Here is a 20,275-nt window from a genome sequence, read left to right on the forward strand (position 1 = left end):
GGTACCAACACAGCTGGGAGTCGTGTGGGTCAGCCAGGCTGGTTTCCCTGGAGCCAAAAAAACTGAAGCCAACCAGTCCTCAGAGCCTCACTTTTGTCCAAGTTGGAGGCTTCCCCAGAAACTTCTAATGGGGTTTTCTGTCTGAGAGGCTGAAACAGAAGGTTTTGCTTCCTTGCTTTGTCCCTGAGCAGTCCTATGACTACCACAAGCCCCTGCTTCCCTTTGAGGCCACTTCTTGTCCCCTGCCCGGTCTTGGCAGGGCTGCTCTGAGGCCAGCAAGGAGACAGGGGAATGTGGAGGGGTTCCAGGGAAGGGGGAGGGCGTGTGGGCAGGGCAGGGTGCTCCAGTCAGGGCTGCATGGAAAGATTGCTGTCCTTCTGCAGCAGCACGGTAAACCAGGGCTTGTTGGTAAATCAGGTGCTGCTGGTTGTGTGTCGGGTCCCAGTGCCAGCTGTGCAATGCGCACAGGGTGCTGGTGCAGCCGCCGTGCCAAGGGCAGCGAGGGCACACACATGCAGTGCCTGGGCATGGCACTTGCCAGCGGTGAATCCTCTGCACACCCTTCCTGTCACAGCCTCCCGCTGAAGGGTGGGACGTGCAGACAGAGAGCGGCAGGAGGACATGCTGATCCTTCCCAAATGGCCCAGAAGCCAAGAATCCCCACATGTCCGAGTGCTGATGGAGCAGCCTGGTAGTGTGTGGGTGTGCTGGAAGTGTGCTGTGAGGCAGGGCACTGATGTTGGCTAAGTGGCCTCAAAACCCAGGGACTGTCTTGCACAGCCCCACGCGGCACAGAGGGCACGTGCCTGATGGAATGGGATGTGTGTGCTCAAGGAGATTTGTATTTTGAAACACAGCAAGGCAGAATCTTGCCTTGATCACAGGGGCCAGGGTTAATTACAGTGTAAAGTGGGGATGGGTACAATCAGCTGATATCTCAGGGAGGCTGGATGGTGCTGGGTATGAGTTAGGGGTCAGAGGTATGGACACGCCCTTATATTTACCCACTGGATTTCTTTGTCATCTTCTGTGCTCTTCTGTTCAAACCAGGACTAATAGCCAGAGCTCTTTTCCTGGCTGTGCCATGCATGGGATAGCCATGGAGCAGGGGTTTCCGTGCTACTCTGTAGGTACCAGTGCCAGCATGTGACAGAATGCCTTGATGTGTAGAAAAGCCCAGGTGAATCCCAAAAGTCTTTGACACTGGTGGGAAAATATCAGGCCCTAGCATCTGCCACTGTTTGGTGAATGGGAACAGGAAGCCAGGAATTTCAGCATAACATCATTATAAGGCAGAACTTGTACGAAGTCCCACTTTCCTCACACTGCAGTAATCTGTCCTGAGCTTTGTAATCAGTGCTTTTGCAGCTCAGCTTAGTGCAAGTTCTCCTAAACCCAGCCTTAAGCTGCTCTCATAAGCTCTTACAGAGGGAACAGACCTGCCTAGGAAGCCTGGGGCTCATCCCAGCCAGCTAACTCACCTGACGCAGTGCAACTCACCTGGCCAGCTCCTGGTTTTAAATACTGTTCTTGGAAAGTTCTGTTAGAACTGCTTTTAGGAGCTGAGGAGCTGAGCTCATTCATTCATTCCAGATTTTTAAATACATTTTTTGTTGTGGCTTGGACAGGCCTCCTCCCCCTGCACAGGTGCTCTGGCAGAGGAATGCTGAAGGGTCAGGCTTGGGGCAGTTGTGCCTCCTGCTCCCGTGGACATCCCGGAATGGTTTCCGGAGCATGTGTCTGCTCACCCAGGTATCATTATCACAGACATAAACAAAAATCTCACTGCTGAGGTCAGTAGGGAAACCTCTCAAATTGCTGTGCAGCTCAGGGTCATGTCACGAGTTTTCCTGCCTGGCTAATTCACTCCATGGGATGGACTTCCTCCTTCAGCGGATGGACGTAGGAGGGAGCTTCCCTCACCCTGTGGCAAGCCTGTGTGGTGGAGCTGTTGCACGAGGTGCTGCCACTGATTACTGTGGCCTCCTGCCATCCCAACCACAAGTTGTGTCAGGTGAGTGGCAGCTGCTGTGTCCACCTCTCACTTCACACATTCACCTGTCTCCTTGGCAGCTCCAGAAGCGTTGCCTTCAGGAGCCCTGGCTGCTGCTCGCAGCTGGCACGGCGCTGCAGAGCCCAGGAACGTGGGAGCATATTCCACCAGCCTCTCTCTGTCCATGACCTCTGGTAGGCACACTGCCTCGCGGAGTCCAGCGTGGGAATACAAACACCACCCGCCTCCTGAGGCTTTGGTCTCTCTCAGCAGGATGTGGTGCTAACACCCAAGGCCATGGGACCAAAAGCCATATGAGTTGAGGCCACAGACTCTGGAAAGAGCTCCAGCACACACCAGGAGCACGCAAGGATCAACCACAGCCTGTAGCTCACCTTGCTCACCTCTGGGCCAGATAAGAAGGAAGATGATGTGTCCCATCCATGTGATGCTAGGGATCTTTCAGGTTTTGACCTTAAGTTATCTGACATGTGTCCTTTCGGACTGGCGGGAGTGCCTGGCAAGCCGGAGGCTTGGTCTGCCCTGCAGAGACAGGCTGGGGAAAATGGGGTGACAGGGACCTCATGCAGCTCAACACGGGGAAGGGCAGAGTCCCACTAGGGACAGGAACAGCCCCCACACCAGTATGTGCTGCGTCACCTAGCTGGAAAGGAGCTTGGCAGAGAAAGCCCTGAGTGTGCTGGCACACCAGGAAACCGGCTGGGCAGGAGCCAGGAACACACCTTGGGAGGGAAGAAGGTGGATGGTGTCTGGGTGCATTAGCTGAGGGCTGATAGCAGGCACAGGGAGGATCCTTCTCCCTACTCAACGCTGCATGGGTCACACCTGGAGTGCTTGCATGCAGTGTGGGGTTGGCCGGCAGCAGGAGAGACCCTGGAGAGCTTCCAGTGGGGGTCACTGCCATGGAGAAGACACTGGAGCATCTCTCCTGAGAGGAAAGGCTGGGCGCGCTGGGGCTTGTGCCGCCTGGAGGAGGCTCGGCGGGTCACGGGCAGGCCAGCACGGCTCTCTCGCCCGGGCAGGAAGCGTTTCAATCGCGAGGAGCTGAGAGGAGCCGCAGCTCCGTGTGTCCGGGCCGGGCGATGCCGCGCGGGGGAGCTGCGGCCCCGCCAGCGGGACGGGCGGGCACGGAGCGGCCGAGCGCCGGGCATCCCGCGGGGTCCAGAGCCGGGCATCCCGCGGGGTCAGAGCCGGGAATCCCGCGGGGTCTAGAGCCGGGCATCCTGCGGGGTCAGAGCCGGGCATCCCGCGGGGTCAGAGCCGGGCATCCCGCGGGGTCAGAGCCGGGAATCCCGCGGGGTCTAGAGCCGGGCATCCTGCGGGGTCAGAGCCGGGGTCCGAAGCCGGGCATCCCGCGGGGTCAGAGCCGGGAATCCCGCGGGGTCTAGAGCCGGGCATCCTGCGGGGTCAGAGCCGGGCATCCCGCGGGGTCAGAGCCGGGAATCCCGCGGGGTCCAGAGCCGGGAATCCCGCGGGGTCAGAGCCGGGCATCCCGCGGGGTCCAGCGCCGGGCATCCCGCGGGGTCCAGCGCCGGGCATCCCGTGGGGTCAGAGCCGGGAATCCCGCGGGGTCCCACCCCGCGCATCCCGCGGGGTCCTACCCCGGGCACCCGTCCGCAGCCCCCGGGAGCTGCCCCGGGGCGCCCGGCAGCCTCAGGTGTCCCCAAAGGGCAGGATGTGCCGCCTGTGCCGTCCGTCTGTCCTGCCAATCTCAGCACGCTCCAGCATCGCAAGGAGCGGTCCCTGCATGCCGGACCCACCGCCCACCCCCGGCCTGGCCTGACCCGCAGTGTCCCCGGGCTGAAGGGCCCCCTCGCAGGGCACTGCCCTCGCAGGGGCCCAGACAAGCACAGAGAGGTGAGGCACCAAGGACGTGCTTCCAGGGGGCACGTTTTTGCACTCACAGCTTCAGGCACAGACACGCTCGGTGCCTGTCTTGAGACTGTTAAATTCCCTTTTACCCAGACCTGGTGGTGTTTGTTCTTGTTGCACTTTGAAGAGCACTGTCTACCTGCATCCTTGGGCAGCCCTGGCTTTGCTTGAGCCCAATAACATAGAGTGGGGTCAGGTATGGGGATACTGGGGCCTCCTGCTCCCATCAAAGTTTGGGCCAGTCTCCATCAGCGAGACAGAAAAGCCAGAACCACATATTCTTGCTCTGCTGTCCTCCTCAATCTGTGTATTTGTCTCCTATGTGGCAGGAGACCACACAGGCTGGCAGGGGCCTCCTTTTCTTGAAGGAGGAATATTCAGACTCTAGAGATGACTGCTCTGAACCCAAAGTGCCTGTCAGTTTCTCTCCTTGCCTCCAAAGGACAGGATTAAACCCATCTTTAACCCAAACTAAATAGCTTTAGAAATGCTTTCTTCCCCTTAGACATAAAAGAAATTGGCAAGGTATGTCAGTAATATACAAAGTCCTTCCTTTTAGTTTTGAAATACCATGGTTGATTTGTTTTCCTTATGTTTTTCCAGCTTTTGAAAGTGAAAGCCTTGAAAGGAAAAGGCCTCCACAGTTTTAGGTGCTGTTTGCTGTGGCAGCTCTCTGGGCTGCTCTCACTGCCAGCCCTGGCAGTGCCATGACTGCACGGGGGTTGGGTGCTCTGGGCCAGCTGGACACGGGCTGGGGACTCCCGAAGCGCTGGCCTGGCAGCCTCAGGACAGCCTGTGCTGACAGATGGGGTAGCTGTCCTCAGGGAAGCTGAGCCATGGAAACAGAAGTGAAGGAGCTCAAGGGACCTATTATCCTTGAGAGAGGCTGGTTGGGGGAGGCTTTTAGAGGCTTTGCCTCCCACTGCTCTCCAGTTGCCAAAGATTGACCATCCTTCTCCTTCCAGCCTCCCTGATTGCTTCCCCTCCTGCTCTGCTCTGCTCAGCCCTGCTGCAGGCCCTGCCCCTGCTCCGCAGGCTTCCCTTCCCAGGGAGGCCAGAGAAAAAGGAGGCACAGCGCCATCCCACACAAATCCTGATGTCAGCATCGTCCGCCATCCCCTGTGCCACAGCCGCTTCCTCTCTCACACGAGATGTTTTCTTTGTGTCTGGCAGCTCAATCCCTGCGGAGCTACTGTGGGAGAGAGGCGTGGAGGAGCTGGAGTCTCCCTAAGGAGAGTGCCTGCTCCCACGGCTGCAGGCACCAGATCTGGGGTGGTTTTGGGACACGTGTGCATTAAGGACAGGGGGTGCTTGGCTTGTGCACAGCCTTGCTTCAGCAAGAGCTTATGTGGACTCTCATGCCGCTTGCTGTGCATGTGCCTGTGACCTGTGGGCATGTTTGGAGGAAACGTGGGTCTGTTCCATAGTGGGAGATGGTGCTGGCCTGCGTTGGTGTGTTTATAAGGGCACCTCATGTTCCCCTCAGTGTCGGTGAGGCCCAGCCATCGTCACGGCAGTGCAGACCCCTCTGCAGTGCAAGATGCTGTGCCTGTGGGTTCCCTGGGAACAGCGTGTTCAGAACATTTCCGTTTGGCAGGAGGTGCACAAGGATACAGGACTGCCAGAGCACAGCCGCTTCCTGACAGCATCAGCCTGAATTGCAGTGAGCACACAGAGGTCCGCACTCCTGGCTGGGAGCCTTTCTTGGAACACGCTGCTTGCGTGACCCCAGCGTGGGCAGTGCGACTGAGAGCCGCGGTGTGCCGTGCCACGCCATCGGGACCACTTCCCTGCCACACAAAGGATGGAGGGTGAGAGCCAGGCTGTTCCTGGAGGTGGAAAAGGAGCCAGGCAGGCCGTAAGGACGGCTCTCCATCTGCCCCAGCTCCCTGGCACACGGCAGGGATGGGATGCTCAGGTTCGCCGGGTGCCGACCGGCAGCACAGGCCCTTTGGAGAGGTGGGTGGCGGCTCCCCACAGCAGCCCCGCGTACCGGGGCTCCCCGCAGCCTGCTCCGGGCGGGCGATGCCCGAGTGTCCCGCGGAGCCCCCGGGAGTAGCGGGCTGGGGCTGTGGGGAGCCCCCGCCGCAGGCGGGAAGCGCCGCCAGGGACTCGCTCCGCTGCCGGAGGGGAAAGGACCGTGAGAGGAACGGAGGGAGGAGCGGAGGGTGGGAGGGAGGAGCGGGAGGGAGGGAAGGAGGAGGAGCGGGGCGGGAGCCCGGGCCGGCCCCGCCCGCCCCCCCGGCCCCGGCCCCGGCCCCTCCGACGCCCGCCCATGGCTCGGCCGCTGCCGCTGCTGCTCTGCCTGGCCGCGCTGGGCGCCGGCTGCCGGGCAGGGACCCACCCCGCCAGCACGGCTGGGCCCTCCGCCGAGCCGCTGCAGGACGAGGCGGACAACCAGGAGAACATCCTCTCGCAGGTACCGCGGGGGCTGCGGGCACCTCGGCGTGCGGCTGGGCGCTGCCGGGCGGGGCTGTGCGCGCCCTGCGGGGCGCTGGCTGCTGCTGCGTGCTGTAGGTGCTCGACAGAGCTGGGTGCTCCTGAGTGTAGACTTCTCGGCAGCGCTGGGTGGTACTGTGCACACTCTCAGTGATGCTGGGTGTACGCTGTCGGTGGTGCTGGGTGGTACTGTGCACACTCTCAGTGATGCTGGGTGTACGCTGTCGGTGATGCTGGGTGATGCTGCGCACATCCTGGGTGATGCTGGGTGTACATTCTCGGTGGAGCTCAGTGATGCTGTGCACTGGAGGAAGTTCATCACGGGGGGCACAGTGAAATCACTGAAGCCCATCAGGGAGCACTATACACACTCCATCCTATCATTTCTCAGAAAAGGGAAACTCCTTGAGAGGAGAGCTTTGGGGCCTCTTTGTGTGCTGAGGGGAGGGATCCAGGCTCTTTCCCTGCCAGTGGGATGTGGTGGAGGTTTCTGTTAGATTTGGCTGATCAGGCAGTGTGTTATTATCTGCCCTCGGAAATGGCTAACGCAGAGACTATTGCAAATGTACCGCCAAAGTTATTTTTGTGCTTGGGCTTCCAGAAGCGCTGTCTGCAAATCTCCGTAAAGGAAATTCCTGGCATTGTATAGGGCTAATCAGAAATACTGCTTCACCACCAGGTTACGCCGCTTGTAGGGTGGCTTTCAGTCACTCTTCCAATGTACCCTTGCCCTGTTGTCCTGTGTAAAACAGTCTTGCTCTGGGTAGCAGGTGGCTTATTTGGTCTTTTGCACACAGAGCATTAAAAGAAAGCAGAAAAATTAAAAATTCTTGTATTTAAAATTCAAAGTGGTGTTCTGCACACAGTGCAATAAAAAATACCCTGTTGAAAGAAGCCAAGTTTTATTCCCCTTGTAGGTAGTGATCAGCTCTGTGCTCTCTAGAAAGCTCCTTGGCTTGGCAAATTCTGGAAGAGCTGGCCAGTTTCCTCGAGACTCAGGGTATCCAGAGTGTCCTTGTTTGCACCTTGAGCTCTAGGCCTTGCTTGTCCCTGGGCGTGCAGACAGAGGACGGGAGGTTTGCTCACTGCTGGTGACTTGTGCTCAGCTGCTAGGTGACTACGACAAGGTGAAGGCGGTGTCCGAAGGCTCCGACTGCCGCTGCAAATGCCTGGTCAGACCCCTGGGCCGTGGCGCCTGCCAGAGGATTAACGAGGGTGCCTTCAGAGCGGAGGATTTTTACACGGTGGAAACCATCACGTCAGGACCCAGCTGCAAGTGTGCGTGCGTTGCCCCCCCCTCAGCTCTCAACCCTTGCGAGGGCGACTTCAGGCTGAAAAAGCTGCGGGAGGCAGAAAGCAGCGACCTGAAGGTAGGAGAGCAGCTTCAGCTCCTGACTCCTTGGGGACGTGATCATCTTACAAAGCCTTTTTTTTTTTCTGAGCTTTTTCTGAAAAACCCTCTATTTCCTAACCTTTTTTCTTAAACCATATCCTTGTTATATTTATATCTGCGTGTTTGATACAGAAATCAAGTTCAGCTTAAGGGATTGAGTTGAGCAGCTGCAATGGATGATTCACTTGATTCATCCTGTGCTGCCTGGGATCCACCGTGGCTTTCTGTGCCGAGAACCCAGTAGGGACTGGGCTGCTCCCTGCCCTCTGTCCAGCTCCAAATATCCCTGGAGGACAGCTCTGCTCTGCTCAGCAGCTGCCAGGTCTTTTTTCTGTTGCAGACAGGGACTCCCAAGGACTCACACAAAAAAGCTGATTTGGCTTCCGTGGGCCAAAAGCTGCTGATGTGTCAGCATGAGGGTGTGATGCACAGCTGGCTGAGGCAGGATGGATTTGTTGTTTTAAATGCTGACACTTCTCTACTATTTAGTATTATCTCTCTAGTAATATATCCCTCTTTTCCAAAAGTGACAGTGTTTGTTCTAAGTACTCCTGACTTTTACTGGGTGCTTCCTTTTGCTGGTGTAGCAGCTGGCAGCAGACCCTGCTGGGTTTTCCAGTTTGCTTCCAGTGTAGGGCAGCAGAACAAGCCACTGGCTTGGTCCAGTCCTGGCGAGTCCCTGGAGTGGCAGGTTGAGTACTGGTGGCACTGGTGCCCCTAAATCGCTCTCAGGGGGGAAGGGGGGTGGCGTGCAAGGTGCTGTGGGGCAGCTGCCATTGAGGCCACCATGGTGGGCTAGTTCTAATTAATTTGGAGCTTGAGGATGTGTTTCATCTTGTCCGAGTGCAGACAGTTAGCAGCTTCTTGTCCAAGCTCCCCTGCAGCTAGGGAAGATAAATAGGCACAGGCAGACAATCCATCATTCCAGGGGAGGAGGAGTCCCAGTCTGGAGTTGTTTGGTGGTCCCTCGTCTGGGGAAAAGCCAGGAGGTCCCACGTGGCCTTAGATGAGAGTCGTGAGCTCTCTGTGGTTAGGGGAGGGGACACCCCTGAGGCGACAGAGCCACCCCTGTGGTCCCTTGCCGGGAAGCAGGCAGAGCTCCTGCACCAGCAGCTCCCTCCTCATTCTCCTCCAGGAGGAGCAGAACTGCCTGGCTGTCCCTTGGCTCCGGCTGCACTTCCCCTTGGGGAGCAGCCCTCAGCCAGCTGTGGTGTGAAAGGCTGTCCTCTAGGAACTGGCCCCGGCTCCCCCGCTCGTTTTGCAAGGGCTGGCGGCCAGGCGGTTGCACAAGGTTTGTCCAAACCCACATACACGGGGGTTTTCTCTGCTGCCAGGCACTATCCCGGGAGCTGGGCACCAGGATTGCCTTCCCTCCAGGCACAGAGCCCCTCCTGGGGTCGGGATCACTGGGAACAGCCCTTTCTTGTAGGAGAGGGTGGGAAGAAGGAGAGGACACAGCTCCAGTTCTTAAGCTACTCATGAGGAGCAGGTCCCACAACTCATCAGTGAGTGAACAGCACAGCTCTGAGGAGCCCCAAAGGGTTTTACTCTCTTTGCTGGTCCAACAAGCGTTGCTCTTGCCTGGTCCAGCAGCAGGAAGGGCACAGGGTCATTTGTACGTTGTGTTTTACCAGACTTTCTTATGAACTGACCCAACAGCCCTGGGTACTGCATGTGTGGGAGAGCCGTGGGAAGGTCCCTCCCTTGGGTGGGCTGGAGGATGAGTCCCTGAGGGAATGGTGAGAAAGAGAGAGAAATCCAGGCAGCAGGAACACAGCCCAGGGCAACCAAACTCAGTCGAATGCCTGCACTGGGCTTCCCAGCTGAAGGTTTCAGTCCCATCTGTGCCTTTAGTAAGGTCCAGTGGGAATTTGTGGACCATCAGACCAGTGGGAGCCAAAGGCCACAGTGGGTGAAAGGAGGGAAATGGTGAGTTGATAGGAATATCAGTGTAGTCTTTGGGGAAAGGTCAGTGCGGTGTTGGCAGGGAGTAGCTTTATCTCAGATCTATTTTTGTGAAATGGCAGCATGCTGCCTGCAGGCACAGTGTGAGTTTTGGGGGTCTTGGTGCAGAGTCAGTGCAAGGAGGCTGTGCTCAGGATCATTTGGAAGGAGGTTAATGCAGTCTGCAACCTTTGTGCATTGATGGAAATTCTCCAGCCTGGAGGGAAAGTGGTTGTCTCCAGTGGCTGTCTGGCAGGCAGTGTGCATTGTATCGGTCGTCTCCATCCAGCTCTCAGTGGAAAGTGGATGCACAGCCATAAAACAGCTCTTGTCTCTTAATGCTGTCATTTTATCTGGCCCAAAAAATCTTTCCTTTGCTGTCAGCTCCACAGGGAGGCTGCAGAGGCTGGGGTGGAAACTCCAAGTGCTGCCAGCAGTGCTGCCTGCGATTCTCCCATGTTTATGAAGCTTTGCTGACCAGTTTGTAGCTGCTGGGAGAAAATGTCACTGCTCTGTAGTAATTCCTATGCACTGAAGATCCTGCTCAGCCATCGGGGTTGTAGAATCTACAGCACCACGCTGGACATGTGGGGGCACATGGGGACACGTGGGACCAGGGGGAAGTGGCCCAGGAGCCCTTCCCACTAGCCGTGCCATGCTTAGCACTGTCCTCTGAGGCGCAGCACCAGAAACTAGACAGAATGCAGAACAAGGGCTCTGCTGTCCAGATCCCCAGGGGTGACCAAGGGCTGATGCTGGGCAGGACACAGGCACAGAGGTGACTTAAATGCAGGGTGCCTGTGAAATGGGTGGCTGCAGCAGAGAGCAGCATCCCTCTGATCAAATTGTTCGTCAGAAAGGCAACTGTTGTCAGGCTGGCACTGAATTTCTATTTCTTCGCTCTTGCAATTTGAGGGTATTTTAAAACTTTTTAACAAGTTTCTTCTTGTTCCAGGAAAAAGAGCACAGGATGGCACAAACTCAGAGTCTGACCTCAAACTGAGCTGCCTTTTTCTTGTTGCCTCTTGCTGGCAGTCACATCACTGGTGGAGTGGTTAAGCCTTTGGGCTTGTGGGAGAGCCTGCCTAAAGCTGGCAAAGGGCATTTTACCTTGCTCTGCTACTAATCCCCAGCAGCCAAAATGTGCTGCTGAAGCCCTGAGGCTCTGTGGAGGTAGCAAGTGTCACTCTGCATGCCGTGCTCTGACCAGGGCAGCAGTGCAGCAGGGCTGCATAAGGAAAAACTTGCTTTTTAATCCAAATTCTTGCACTCAGATGGAGTGCACTTGACTTTTCGGCTGAAGAAGCTCCATGGGTGTATGTTACAGCAAGTGCTGCTGCCTGACTGTTCTCCCCTTGCCTTGCAGCTCTCCTCCATCGTTGAGATGCTGGAAAGTGCCTTTTATGGCTTAGACCTACTGAAGCTGCACTCAGTCACGACCAAGCTGGTGGGTCGGGTGGAGAAGCTCGAGGAGGTGAGTCCTGCTCACCTTCAATGTCCTTGCCCTCGGTGGGACTGGCCTCCAACCGAGTTCCTGCTACCTTTGGTGCATTCAGAGCCACATTGCTTGGGAAGGAATGTTAATTAACTATTTGGCTTAAACCAAACCAGACCAGACTTGGATCTGAACCAGTCGGGATCACAGGCAGTGCTCAGTGCATCCCGACCCCATCAGCCTTGCCTGACCCTTTCCAGCTCTCGCAGTCCCTCAGGGCTCAGACTGGGAGTTGGATCCCAGCTGTGGTCTCAGCAGGAGCAGCATCTCCTTTGGGTCAGAAGGCCCTGCTGTTAAGTTTTTCCTATTCTCAGCTTTATTTGCGTGCTGGTGTGATGGTTGCTCTCAACCAGGAGCTTTTGTGCTGTTTGATGTGGGGGCGAGAGGTTCAAGGCTGGTGCAGGGGTACACTCCGCAGGACTGTGGGGAGCCAAGGAGCTCACATTCCTGAAGGACCAAGTTACGTCTTGGCCTGTATTAAAACAGAGCAGAACTCTCAACCTTCCATTTAATTTTAGAGCAGCCTTCCAGTGAAATAATTTTCACTTCCATACAGTTTAATATTTCTTTGGCTAGCACAGCGTAAGGTTTGCAGTTTAAGCTGTGCTCGGCTATGTAGCAACAGGTTGCCAGATTAAATACTGGAGTTTTCTCCCGTGGTCCATATCTGGGACAGTAATTCTACATTCTTGTCGGAGTGGAGCAGTCCTGTTCGTCTGCAGCCAGGAGCTGAGAGGCAATGATTTATAAAGCCAAAATTCCACTTGCAAAGTGTTTCGGGAAGGCACAGCGTGCTCCATCCTGGGGTCAGGAAGGAGACTGCTGAGGGGAGCATGCTTGCCTGGAGGGCTTTGAGTTTCCAGCATGGAGATTGACCCAAAAGGGGTTTTGAGGCCTGAAAATAACAAAGCACCAATGTTGCTCTTTGCAATCCCACCCCCTTCCTGTGGTTTAGTGTGTTCTTCGTTACTTGGGTTTGCCAAGGGATTGTTTCAGTGGGGTTATCGCTGCACTCTGCTCCAGTACCAAAGTGACCCTGCCTGCCAGCTAGTTTCTGCAGGGGAGTTTAGAGCCAGCAGTGCTGGTGGCACGTTGGGCACATGGGGTGACTTTTGCAGCCTGGTCACTCTGCTCACAGCCTGTCACAGAGATGGCAGAAAGCTGCGTAGAGCTGAAGGAGTTTGGTCTGGGATGGAGCTGTAGAGGTGTAGGAGCAGGGAATTCATAGGGGCCTCTAATTTCCCAGAAGTGAGGCTGCAGGATCATGTAAAAGCAGCTGAAGCTGCCTGCAGGCACTTGGACAGGATGGAGAAAGGCAGGAGAGGCCTTGGTTAGAAGGAGTTTGCTCAGTGCTTGGGGCAGAGCCGAGCTGATGCAGGCAGCAGGTGTGAAATGCTTGTTGCTGCTGGCTTAGCACGAGAATTCCTGTTGAGAGGATGTGGAGGAGGCTCACGCCCCGCGCCAGCTGTGGGCTCTGACAGCACGGACAGCTGAGATGCTGAACTGGAGTCTGGCATGGCTTCAGAGCATCCCCCTCCCAGGCGGGTGTGCTTTTGGCAGCTGCTCCCCTGTGCAGCAGCTGAGCAGCCTCAGCAGCATCACAGGGCAGCCTTTGGTGCTGCCTCTCCTCTCAAGGGGATTTTATCCCTAAGCAGGTCATAAGCCAAACGTTACAGAGGAGAAGCAGTAAGGGCACAAGGCTGTTGGAATCAGTCATCCTCTCCAAAGGAGGATGGTGTTGAGAGCTGCTCCTGTGCTGCTCCTGGGAGAGCATCGTGAGATCCCCTGCTCCTCTGCTTACTGCAGCAAAACACTTGCTGGAGAGTCCCTGTGTCACTGGACTTGGCCTCAAAGTGCCCTGGTAAATCTGTGACTCATGATTCTTGGGTAAAGACTGGGAATTCAGATGCTGGGGGTTAACCCCTCTGTTTTTGCAGAGGTTGGAAGGTTTCATGAGTTCTTTGCAGTACAACAAGGTGTTTTAGACCAATGGTGTCAGTAGAAGGAAGGAACCCCCAATTCTTGGTCCCTGGAGTGCTTTCTCTAGTGAGTCAGCTCCTCTGCTTTGTTTGCAGCTCACAGCTGTCGCATCAGCTGGCAATTTTGAGGTCACAGATGGAGGTCATGGTGGGTTTTAGGAGAAATTAATGACAGAACAGATTGAAAATGAATGATCAGGATAACCACCCCCAGTGCCTGTGCTAAAGTGCTTTGACTGATGTGCCACCCATCCAAAGCAGTGGCTGTTTGAGGTGTAGAAGCCCACGGAGTGATGAGCAGAGGCTGCAACAATCCCTTGGGCATGGGGTGTGCCTGTGGCTGGGGGACTGAGAAGGGTGAAGGGTTTTGCCTGCTGGGTGAGTTACAACCAGCCCCAGCTCTGTTCCTGTCACAGGACAGCTCTCTGACAGTCACTGGCTCTTGTCCTGTCCCCAGATTCTCAGATTCTGTGGGAGCAGAGGGTGCTGGGGAGCAGCAGTCCCTGAGTGCAGGCACTGTGTGGCCAGGGCAGGAAAGTGAGATTAATAAATGCAAGATGAACTTGCTGCCACAGGCAAAGGATACTAGGCTGACTTTAAGGTGTTTCAGCTTGTCGTTTCCTCTTCCTTCTGTGAGCTGGTGAATGTGGCTGAGGGTGGGGGTTGAAGAGCCCCAAGGCCACTCTCCCCCTCCATGGGAACCTGCAGCAAAGAGTGGATATGTACACCAGGGATGGGGTTCCTGGATCCCACTGGGGTCATGGGCATCTTCTTAGCAGCTGAAGTGCCTAGCCTCATGGAGAAGCCCCAGCTGTGAGCCCAGGATGGCAGCACAGAACTCCAGGGCTGTGGTTTGGGGGCCACAGAACATCCCTTGTCATTGAAGTGTCCTCTCTTACTTTCCTAGGGCATGTCCAGGAACTTCACGCAGGAAGGCCAGCGGGCAGGAGCCAGCGGGGAGGAGGTTCTGCAGGATCCCCCAGACAGGGAAAACTGCTCTAGGCTCCTCACCAACAGCCTGGCCGACATCGAGAGCTCTCTGCAGCGGGACGCCGAGGCTGCCTACGCTCACTCAGAGGTACAGCTCAGCGTCACTGCTGCTGCTCGCGCTGCCCCGCGGTGATTTTCTCCTCACCGGAGTGACCCTGTTTATGCACCTCCGACTCCAAGCCTGGGTCTCAGCACAGCCCAGCTGCTGCTGGGACGGGATGTAGGTGGAAGCAGAGGGAGCTTTCTCCCTCGGCCTCCCCCCTTCCCACGGGGTTGTTGGTTTTCGAGGTCAGCGGTGGCTGAGCTGCTTGGAAAACGTGATGTCATTGCGGGGCTGGCTGGGAAGCGCTAGGAAGCAGAGCCTTTGATTAGCAGGGCTTGGGGCTCGGTGGAGGGACAGCCTGTCTCCTGCCTGCCCTCCCTCCCAGCCAAGAAATTACCCCTCCACCACCAGCCCCTGAGCCTGGTGGGCTCCGGGCAGGGGCTTGGGCATCCCCCTGGTTCTGGCACCCAGCACCAGACTGTGGGGGTCCCCATGGGTCTGCCCAGCATGGGGACATCCTTTGCCTAGGGGAGCAGTTTCTGTGCAGCCCCAGAGAGATGTGAGCGGGGTGTTTTGGGAAAAGGTCTGTCCAGGGTGTCCTGAAGTTTTTGCTGCTTCAGTGGTACTATCTAGGATGGCCCCCGCTCCTCTGATCCCTGCTGGGCAGCTCCTGGAGCATACTGCCCTCACCCCAGTGTCCCTCTGCAGGGCAGTAGGAGGTGTCTGGCAGTGGGGGGAACAATTACTTCATAATTTCCAGCTCAAGCAGGGGTGCTCAGCTGCAAAGGATGGCAAGAGCCTGTGCTTGCCTTCCACCCCTGCTCTGCAGATCCTGTGTGGGGATGGGCTTCCCAAGCCCCTGGGGACAGGGGTGGGCTCCCATACGTGCACTGTGTGTCAGCAGGTAGGGAAACGACACCAAGTGTGCTGTGCCAGTGCTCCCTGCCCCAGGGAGAGCCGTGCCCAGCAGGGGTGTCCAGCCGTGCTCCCAGCCCCACTCCCCTGCTCCCCACGCCATGAGCTGAGCAGCTGCTGCCTGCTGGAGAGGAGCCAGCCCCGGCCAGGCAGGGGAGCAGAGCGTGAGGCTTTTATTACCCCGAGTGACCTCATTTCCCAATATTCCCCTTTTCTCACTGCTAATTGCAGCAGGGCCCATCTTGTCAGCCAAATGGGCACCGCTTCAACCCTCAGGCTGGCTTTTCGATTTTCTTTAATGAGATGAAATCCTTCAGACCTGAGCTGTGGCAGCTGGTCCCTGCCCGGGGGGGTTCCTAGTCCCTGCCTTGGGAGGTTCCCGCTCCTGCTGGGAAGGTGCCTTCAGCCTCTCTGCCCTGTGAAAGCTCAGGGCACATTGCACACTCTGCAGATCAGCTGCTGGAATCAGCCCCTGGCATTCCAGGGAATGACCCTACTTCTCCTGCCTGCCCTGCATCCCACAGCATGTGCCTTATAGAGCTCTTGAGTCCCAGAACTGCAGGGTGGCACCAAGGATATGCAGGAGCAGTGCTGGTCTGCCACCCTGCTGTGTCCTGAAGGGTTTCCCATGGCAGAATGGACTGAGGGAGACCCTGAGGAAGGAGGGAGCTCAAATCCTCCTGCCAGCATGGGGCTGTGCAGCCTGACCTCCCTTTCACCAAAACGTGGCATTTCTAGCCCATCTGGTAACAACCTCCTGTGTCTCTTCCAGGGAAGATATGAAGAAAGATTCCTGAAGGATGAAACCATCTCCCAGCAGATCAACTCTGTGGAATCCCTCCCAGAGCTGCACCTCTCTCTGGAGGACAAGAAGCCTGAGCAGCTCTTGCAGAGGAAGCTGCGGGTGAGGAGCCGGCCTCCTTCCAAGCCCACTATTGTCCGAGGGGTCACCTACTACAAAGCCCAGTCCACCGAGTCAGAGAATGACATCGAGGAGCAACGTGAGTTGGGTATGCAGACATGCTTGGTGGGATGGTGGCTGCATCCCGCAGCAAAGTCAGTGCCTCATCCCCTGCAGTGTGGGGGCAAAGTGTGTGTGAGCAGCAGGGGGAGGAGGGACAGCTGGTACCTCACCGCTGCGCAGCCTTTGAGCCGAGTATGCGGGGCAATGTAGCATTGTTATTCCATGGAAAATCCATAGCTAAGGAAATAGCTCACTGCTTTGGTTCAAAACACCCAGCATCAACACCTTTCCAGAAGTAAATGGAGGTTTAGTAAATATGCTTGTGTTTCAAATCCACCTGCCCGATGGCATGCCGGGAGGTTCGCGCAGTGTTTGCTGTGGTGGAAGGCAGCTCAGGGCTCATGGCCCTGGCCGTGCTGGGAGCAGGGGATGAGCCCTCACGGGCCAGCGGAGCGGTCAGCATGGGCAGGGGAGAAGGACAAGTGCCCTCGCTGTGCAGACTGGCTCAGCAACGAGGACATCCAGCCCTGCCTCTGGGGGTTGTGAGCTCCTGGAGATGAGGAGGGGCAAAGGGTGCCTGTGCTGGCTGGGGAATCCCACTGATCCCCATGCCCTGGCTGAGGCTCCTGCTTTGGCCTCCTGGGTTAGGTGAGTGGGATCTGGTTTGGAATGCAGCTGGGTATCCATCCTGTCCAATCTCTGGGAGGTGGCAGGGCAGAATTGATCTCCGTCACCTCCTGCTCTGCCTGGCCTGAGGTGGTGGATGTCACTTGATGAGGCCTCACTCACCTCTGACAGTGCTGACATGGGCACTGTCAGCCTCTGCAGTTCTCTGAGGGGACATGGAGAGGGAATGTAGGTGGATTTAGGACCAGCCAGCCTGCAGCAGTGGCCAGGGAGCCGGCTGGAGGGGCCTGGCTCTCCTGGCTGCAGGGCTGACACCTGTGCCTGTGTTTGGCAGCGGACGAGCTGTTCAGCGGGGACAACACGGTGGACCTGCTGATAGAGGACCAGCTTCTGAGGCCCAGCAGCAGGGCAGGCGAGCCCATGAGAAAGCCCTCCCCAGTGGGGTGGCCGCCCACCCCTGGCATAGCTCCCACCACCCTGCCAGCTGCTGGCACTGCTGCGGCATCCATGGTGCCGCTGTCCCCTGCCATGCCAGACCCCACCGCCGTGAGCTTGCTGATGCCCACCCCGGAGTCCGTGACTGCCCCGGCAGGGCTGGCAGAGGAGGGGACCCCACAGCTACCGGCAGGCATGGCCAGCACGGTGGTGGCCACAGCCACAGAGAACTTGCTCGTGGCCACCCCCGCTGGAGGCTGGAGTGACATGGAGCACAGCCCAGGAGCTTGGGTCCAGGCAAACACCCCTGCAACGCCGGTCAGCCCGGCCATCCCTGCCACCCCAAAGGAGGGCCTGGAGGAGGAGGACATCAGGAACATCATTGGTGAGTGCCTGCAGGTGCTGCACCCATCCAGCTTTGTGAGGGGGGGCTGGCTTGTACCCACAGGGCATCCTGCTAAGCACAGAACACCTGGATTTGGTCACAGGAGGGAGGTGTCATGGAGATGGCAGCTGGACAGCACTTCACTGGGGTGCCAAGTTTAATAATTAACTCTGGAACCTAGTAGTTTCCTCCCACCTTTAGGGGCTGGGCTGGGTAGAGCAAAAAGAGATGGGACCTGTGACAGTCAGCAGCCTTAGCTGGAGCAGGGACATGGCTGAGGCTGTGGGGAGATGCTTGTGGGGTCTGGCCAGTCCTGCTGGGCCTCACAAGGCTTCACCAGAGCCAAGGTGGCAGGGGGTACCTGCTGGGTGAGCAAGGGGCTTGGAGGGGGGTGATGCCTTCAGGGAGAGCACGGCCACCCTGCCTCTGGCCTCACAAGCCTTTCCCTGCCCACGCAGGGCGCTGCAAAGACACGCTGTCCACCATCTCGGGGCCCACCACCCAGAACACCTACGGGCGTAACGAGGGAGCCTGGATGAAGGACCCCCTGGCCCAGGAGGAGCGGATCTATGTCACCAATTACTACTATGGAAACACCCTGGTGGAGTTCAGGAACCTTGACAATTTCAAGCAAGGTGAGTTTGCACTATCTCTGATACCATGCTAGCCACCACTCAGCTGATCCGAGCAGCATCCTCATTCCTGGGGATGCTGCATCACGGGGGGATGATCTGCCTGGGGACCTTCCACATTTGGGTGCTGGCACCCGGTGTGTGGAGTACAGAGCATGGGACAACTCAGGCTCGGGCTGGTGGCCAGGGAGGGAGTGCAGGCAGAGCTGTGGGCAGAGGGTGCTGCTGGCATGGTCACTCACCCCACAGCAAAGGGAGGTCTCAGCAGCCAGGTGTGTCTGCCCTGCAGGTCGCTGGAGCAACTCCTACAAGCTCCCGTACAGCTGGATTGGGACAGGGCACGTTGTCTACAACGGTTCCTTCTACTATAACCGGGCCTTCACGCGCAACATCATCAAGTACGACCTGAAGCAGCGCTACGTGGCCGCCTGGGCCATGCTGCACGACGTGGCCTACGAGGAGTCCACCCCGTGGCGGTGGCGAGGCCACTCCGACGTGGACTTTGCCGTGGACGAGAACGGCCTGTGGATCATCTACCCAGCCATCAGCTATGAGGGCTTCAACCAGGAGGTGATCGTGCTGAGCAAGCTGAACGCGGCCGACCTCAGCACTCAGAAGGAGACCACGTGGCGGACGGGGCTGCGCAAGAACTTCTACGGGAACTGTTTTGTCATCTGTGGGGTCCTGTATGCGGTCGACAGCTACAACAAGAGGAATGCCAACATCTCCTATGCCTTTGACACGCACACCAACACGCAGATCATCCCCAGGCTGCTCTTTGAGAACGAGTACGCCTACACCACGCAGATAGACTATAACCCCAAGGACCGCCTGCTCTACGCCTGGGACAATGGCCACCAAGTCACCTACCACGTCATCTTTGCCTACTGAGACCCCCCACCACAGTGGGGCACTGCAAGCCAGGGGCCACCAGCACCTTTTATTATTATTTTAATTGTTATTATTGTTATTTTGTACAAATTGAAGAGTGAATGATGGGTTTTGTTTCAAGCTGGTTTTTTATGGCGGATTGTAGATCAATCCCCAGGCCAGAAGCACCCCCTTTGTCTTTGCTGTATCCTTGCTTCTGATTTTCCTTCCCAGGGGAAGGAGCTCCTCCTTTGGAAGGGCAGGCCCGGCTCTCCTACCCAAGGAAGAAGAGGTGGCCCAGACACCGTCCTCCTGAGGATGTTTTTAGCTAGAGATGATCAGCAAGACATCCTGAACCAGTGCAAAGTTGCACGCACCAGGTCCCAGTGGGAGGTTGCTGCCTGCCTGTCCTGGTGGAGGACCTGCATGTCCCATGGGAATGTCCCGTCTCTCAGGACCATCTTCCCAGCTATGGCTAGCAGGCCCCTTGGAGATCCTGCTGTACAATGGGGCTGCGAGCACAGCTCCAGCAGCCTCTGGTGCTGGTACTTATGTCGAGGACTGTCCCCTCCAGCCGGGCTTTGCTCTCTGCAGGCTGCTCTGGGGGGCTGGGCGCACCCCGAGCCCTGACTCATGCCTGGAGGGAGTTGGCGGCAGGAGGGGGGTGCTGTAAATACTTGTAGATGGCTTTTGTTTGTTCATTTTGTAACCCAAATAGTCCCCCTTGGCATTTGCTGGGCGAAGGCTCTGCTCAGCTAGGCGCTGGGCTGCCTGGGCAGGGGCTGGCAGAGCCCTCGCTGTGCCACTCCACCTCCTACATTCCCTCTCATGCCCATGCCAGCCGTGGTCCTGACCATCAGGATCCCCTCAGAGAGGCACAGCCCTTGCCCTCCTGCCCATCAGCATCTTGTATTTACCTCCTGTCAGTAATAAAGGATCCAGTACCTTCGCAGCTGTTCGGGGCTTTCTTTGGCTCTGGTTCACCCTCTGGGTGCATGAAAATGCACAGGGGTGTTTTGGGTGGGTTTTGGTTGGTTTGGGGAGAGCCAGTTTACACAACAGATGGGGGCAAACTCCAGGAGGGCTTTAGGCTGCTTGGGACTGGTACTGGAGCAGGGTGACATGCCATGTCCAGCCCTCATGGGCTCCTCTGGCAGGCTCTGGGTGAGCAGCTCGTGGAGGGTACCTGCTCTCTGGCTGCAGGAGAGGGACAGGGTAGATGTGCCACGGGCACTGCCAGCACTGTGCCAAGCAGAGCCACACTGCAGCCCAAGAGAT

At 57.2% G+C, this 20,275-nt stretch overlaps 1 protein-coding gene across 3 annotated transcripts; it reads left to right on the top strand.

Annotated features, from left to right (window-relative positions):
* The first annotated feature begins 5,569 nt into the window (after positions 1–5,569).
* Positions 5,570–19,125, top strand: OLFML2B (olfactomedin like 2B). Of its 3 annotated transcripts, none has more exons than XM_041478927.1 (8): positions 5,570–5,845; positions 7,432–7,695; positions 11,029–11,136; positions 14,044–14,214; positions 15,857–16,094; positions 17,010–17,495; positions 17,954–18,130; positions 18,417–19,125. In XM_041478927.1, the coding sequence occupies exons 1-8, from the start codon at positions 5,792–5,794 to the stop codon at positions 19,016–19,018; spliced, it is 2,100 nt and encodes a 699-aa protein (XP_041334861.1). In that variant the 5' UTR covers positions 5,570–5,791; the 3' UTR covers positions 19,019–19,125. The 3 variants fall into 3 exon arrangements, with proteins under 3 accessions (XP_041334861.1, XP_041334859.1, XP_041334860.1); XM_041478925.1 differs by lacking the exon at positions 5,570–5,845 and adding an exon at positions 6,117–6,305; XM_041478926.1 differs by lacking the exon at positions 5,570–5,845 and adding an exon at positions 6,117–6,305 and having other exon boundaries at positions 15,857–16,085.
* The last annotated feature ends 1,150 nt before the right edge of the window (positions 19,126–20,275 follow it).

Source organism: Pyrgilauda ruficollis, unplaced genomic scaffold (genome assembly GCF_017590135.1).
Source record: "Pyrgilauda ruficollis isolate IOZ18807 unplaced genomic scaffold, ASM1759013v1 scaffold47, whole genome shotgun sequence".
Lineage (NCBI taxonomy): Eukaryota > Metazoa > Chordata > Aves > Passeriformes > Passeridae > Pyrgilauda > Pyrgilauda ruficollis.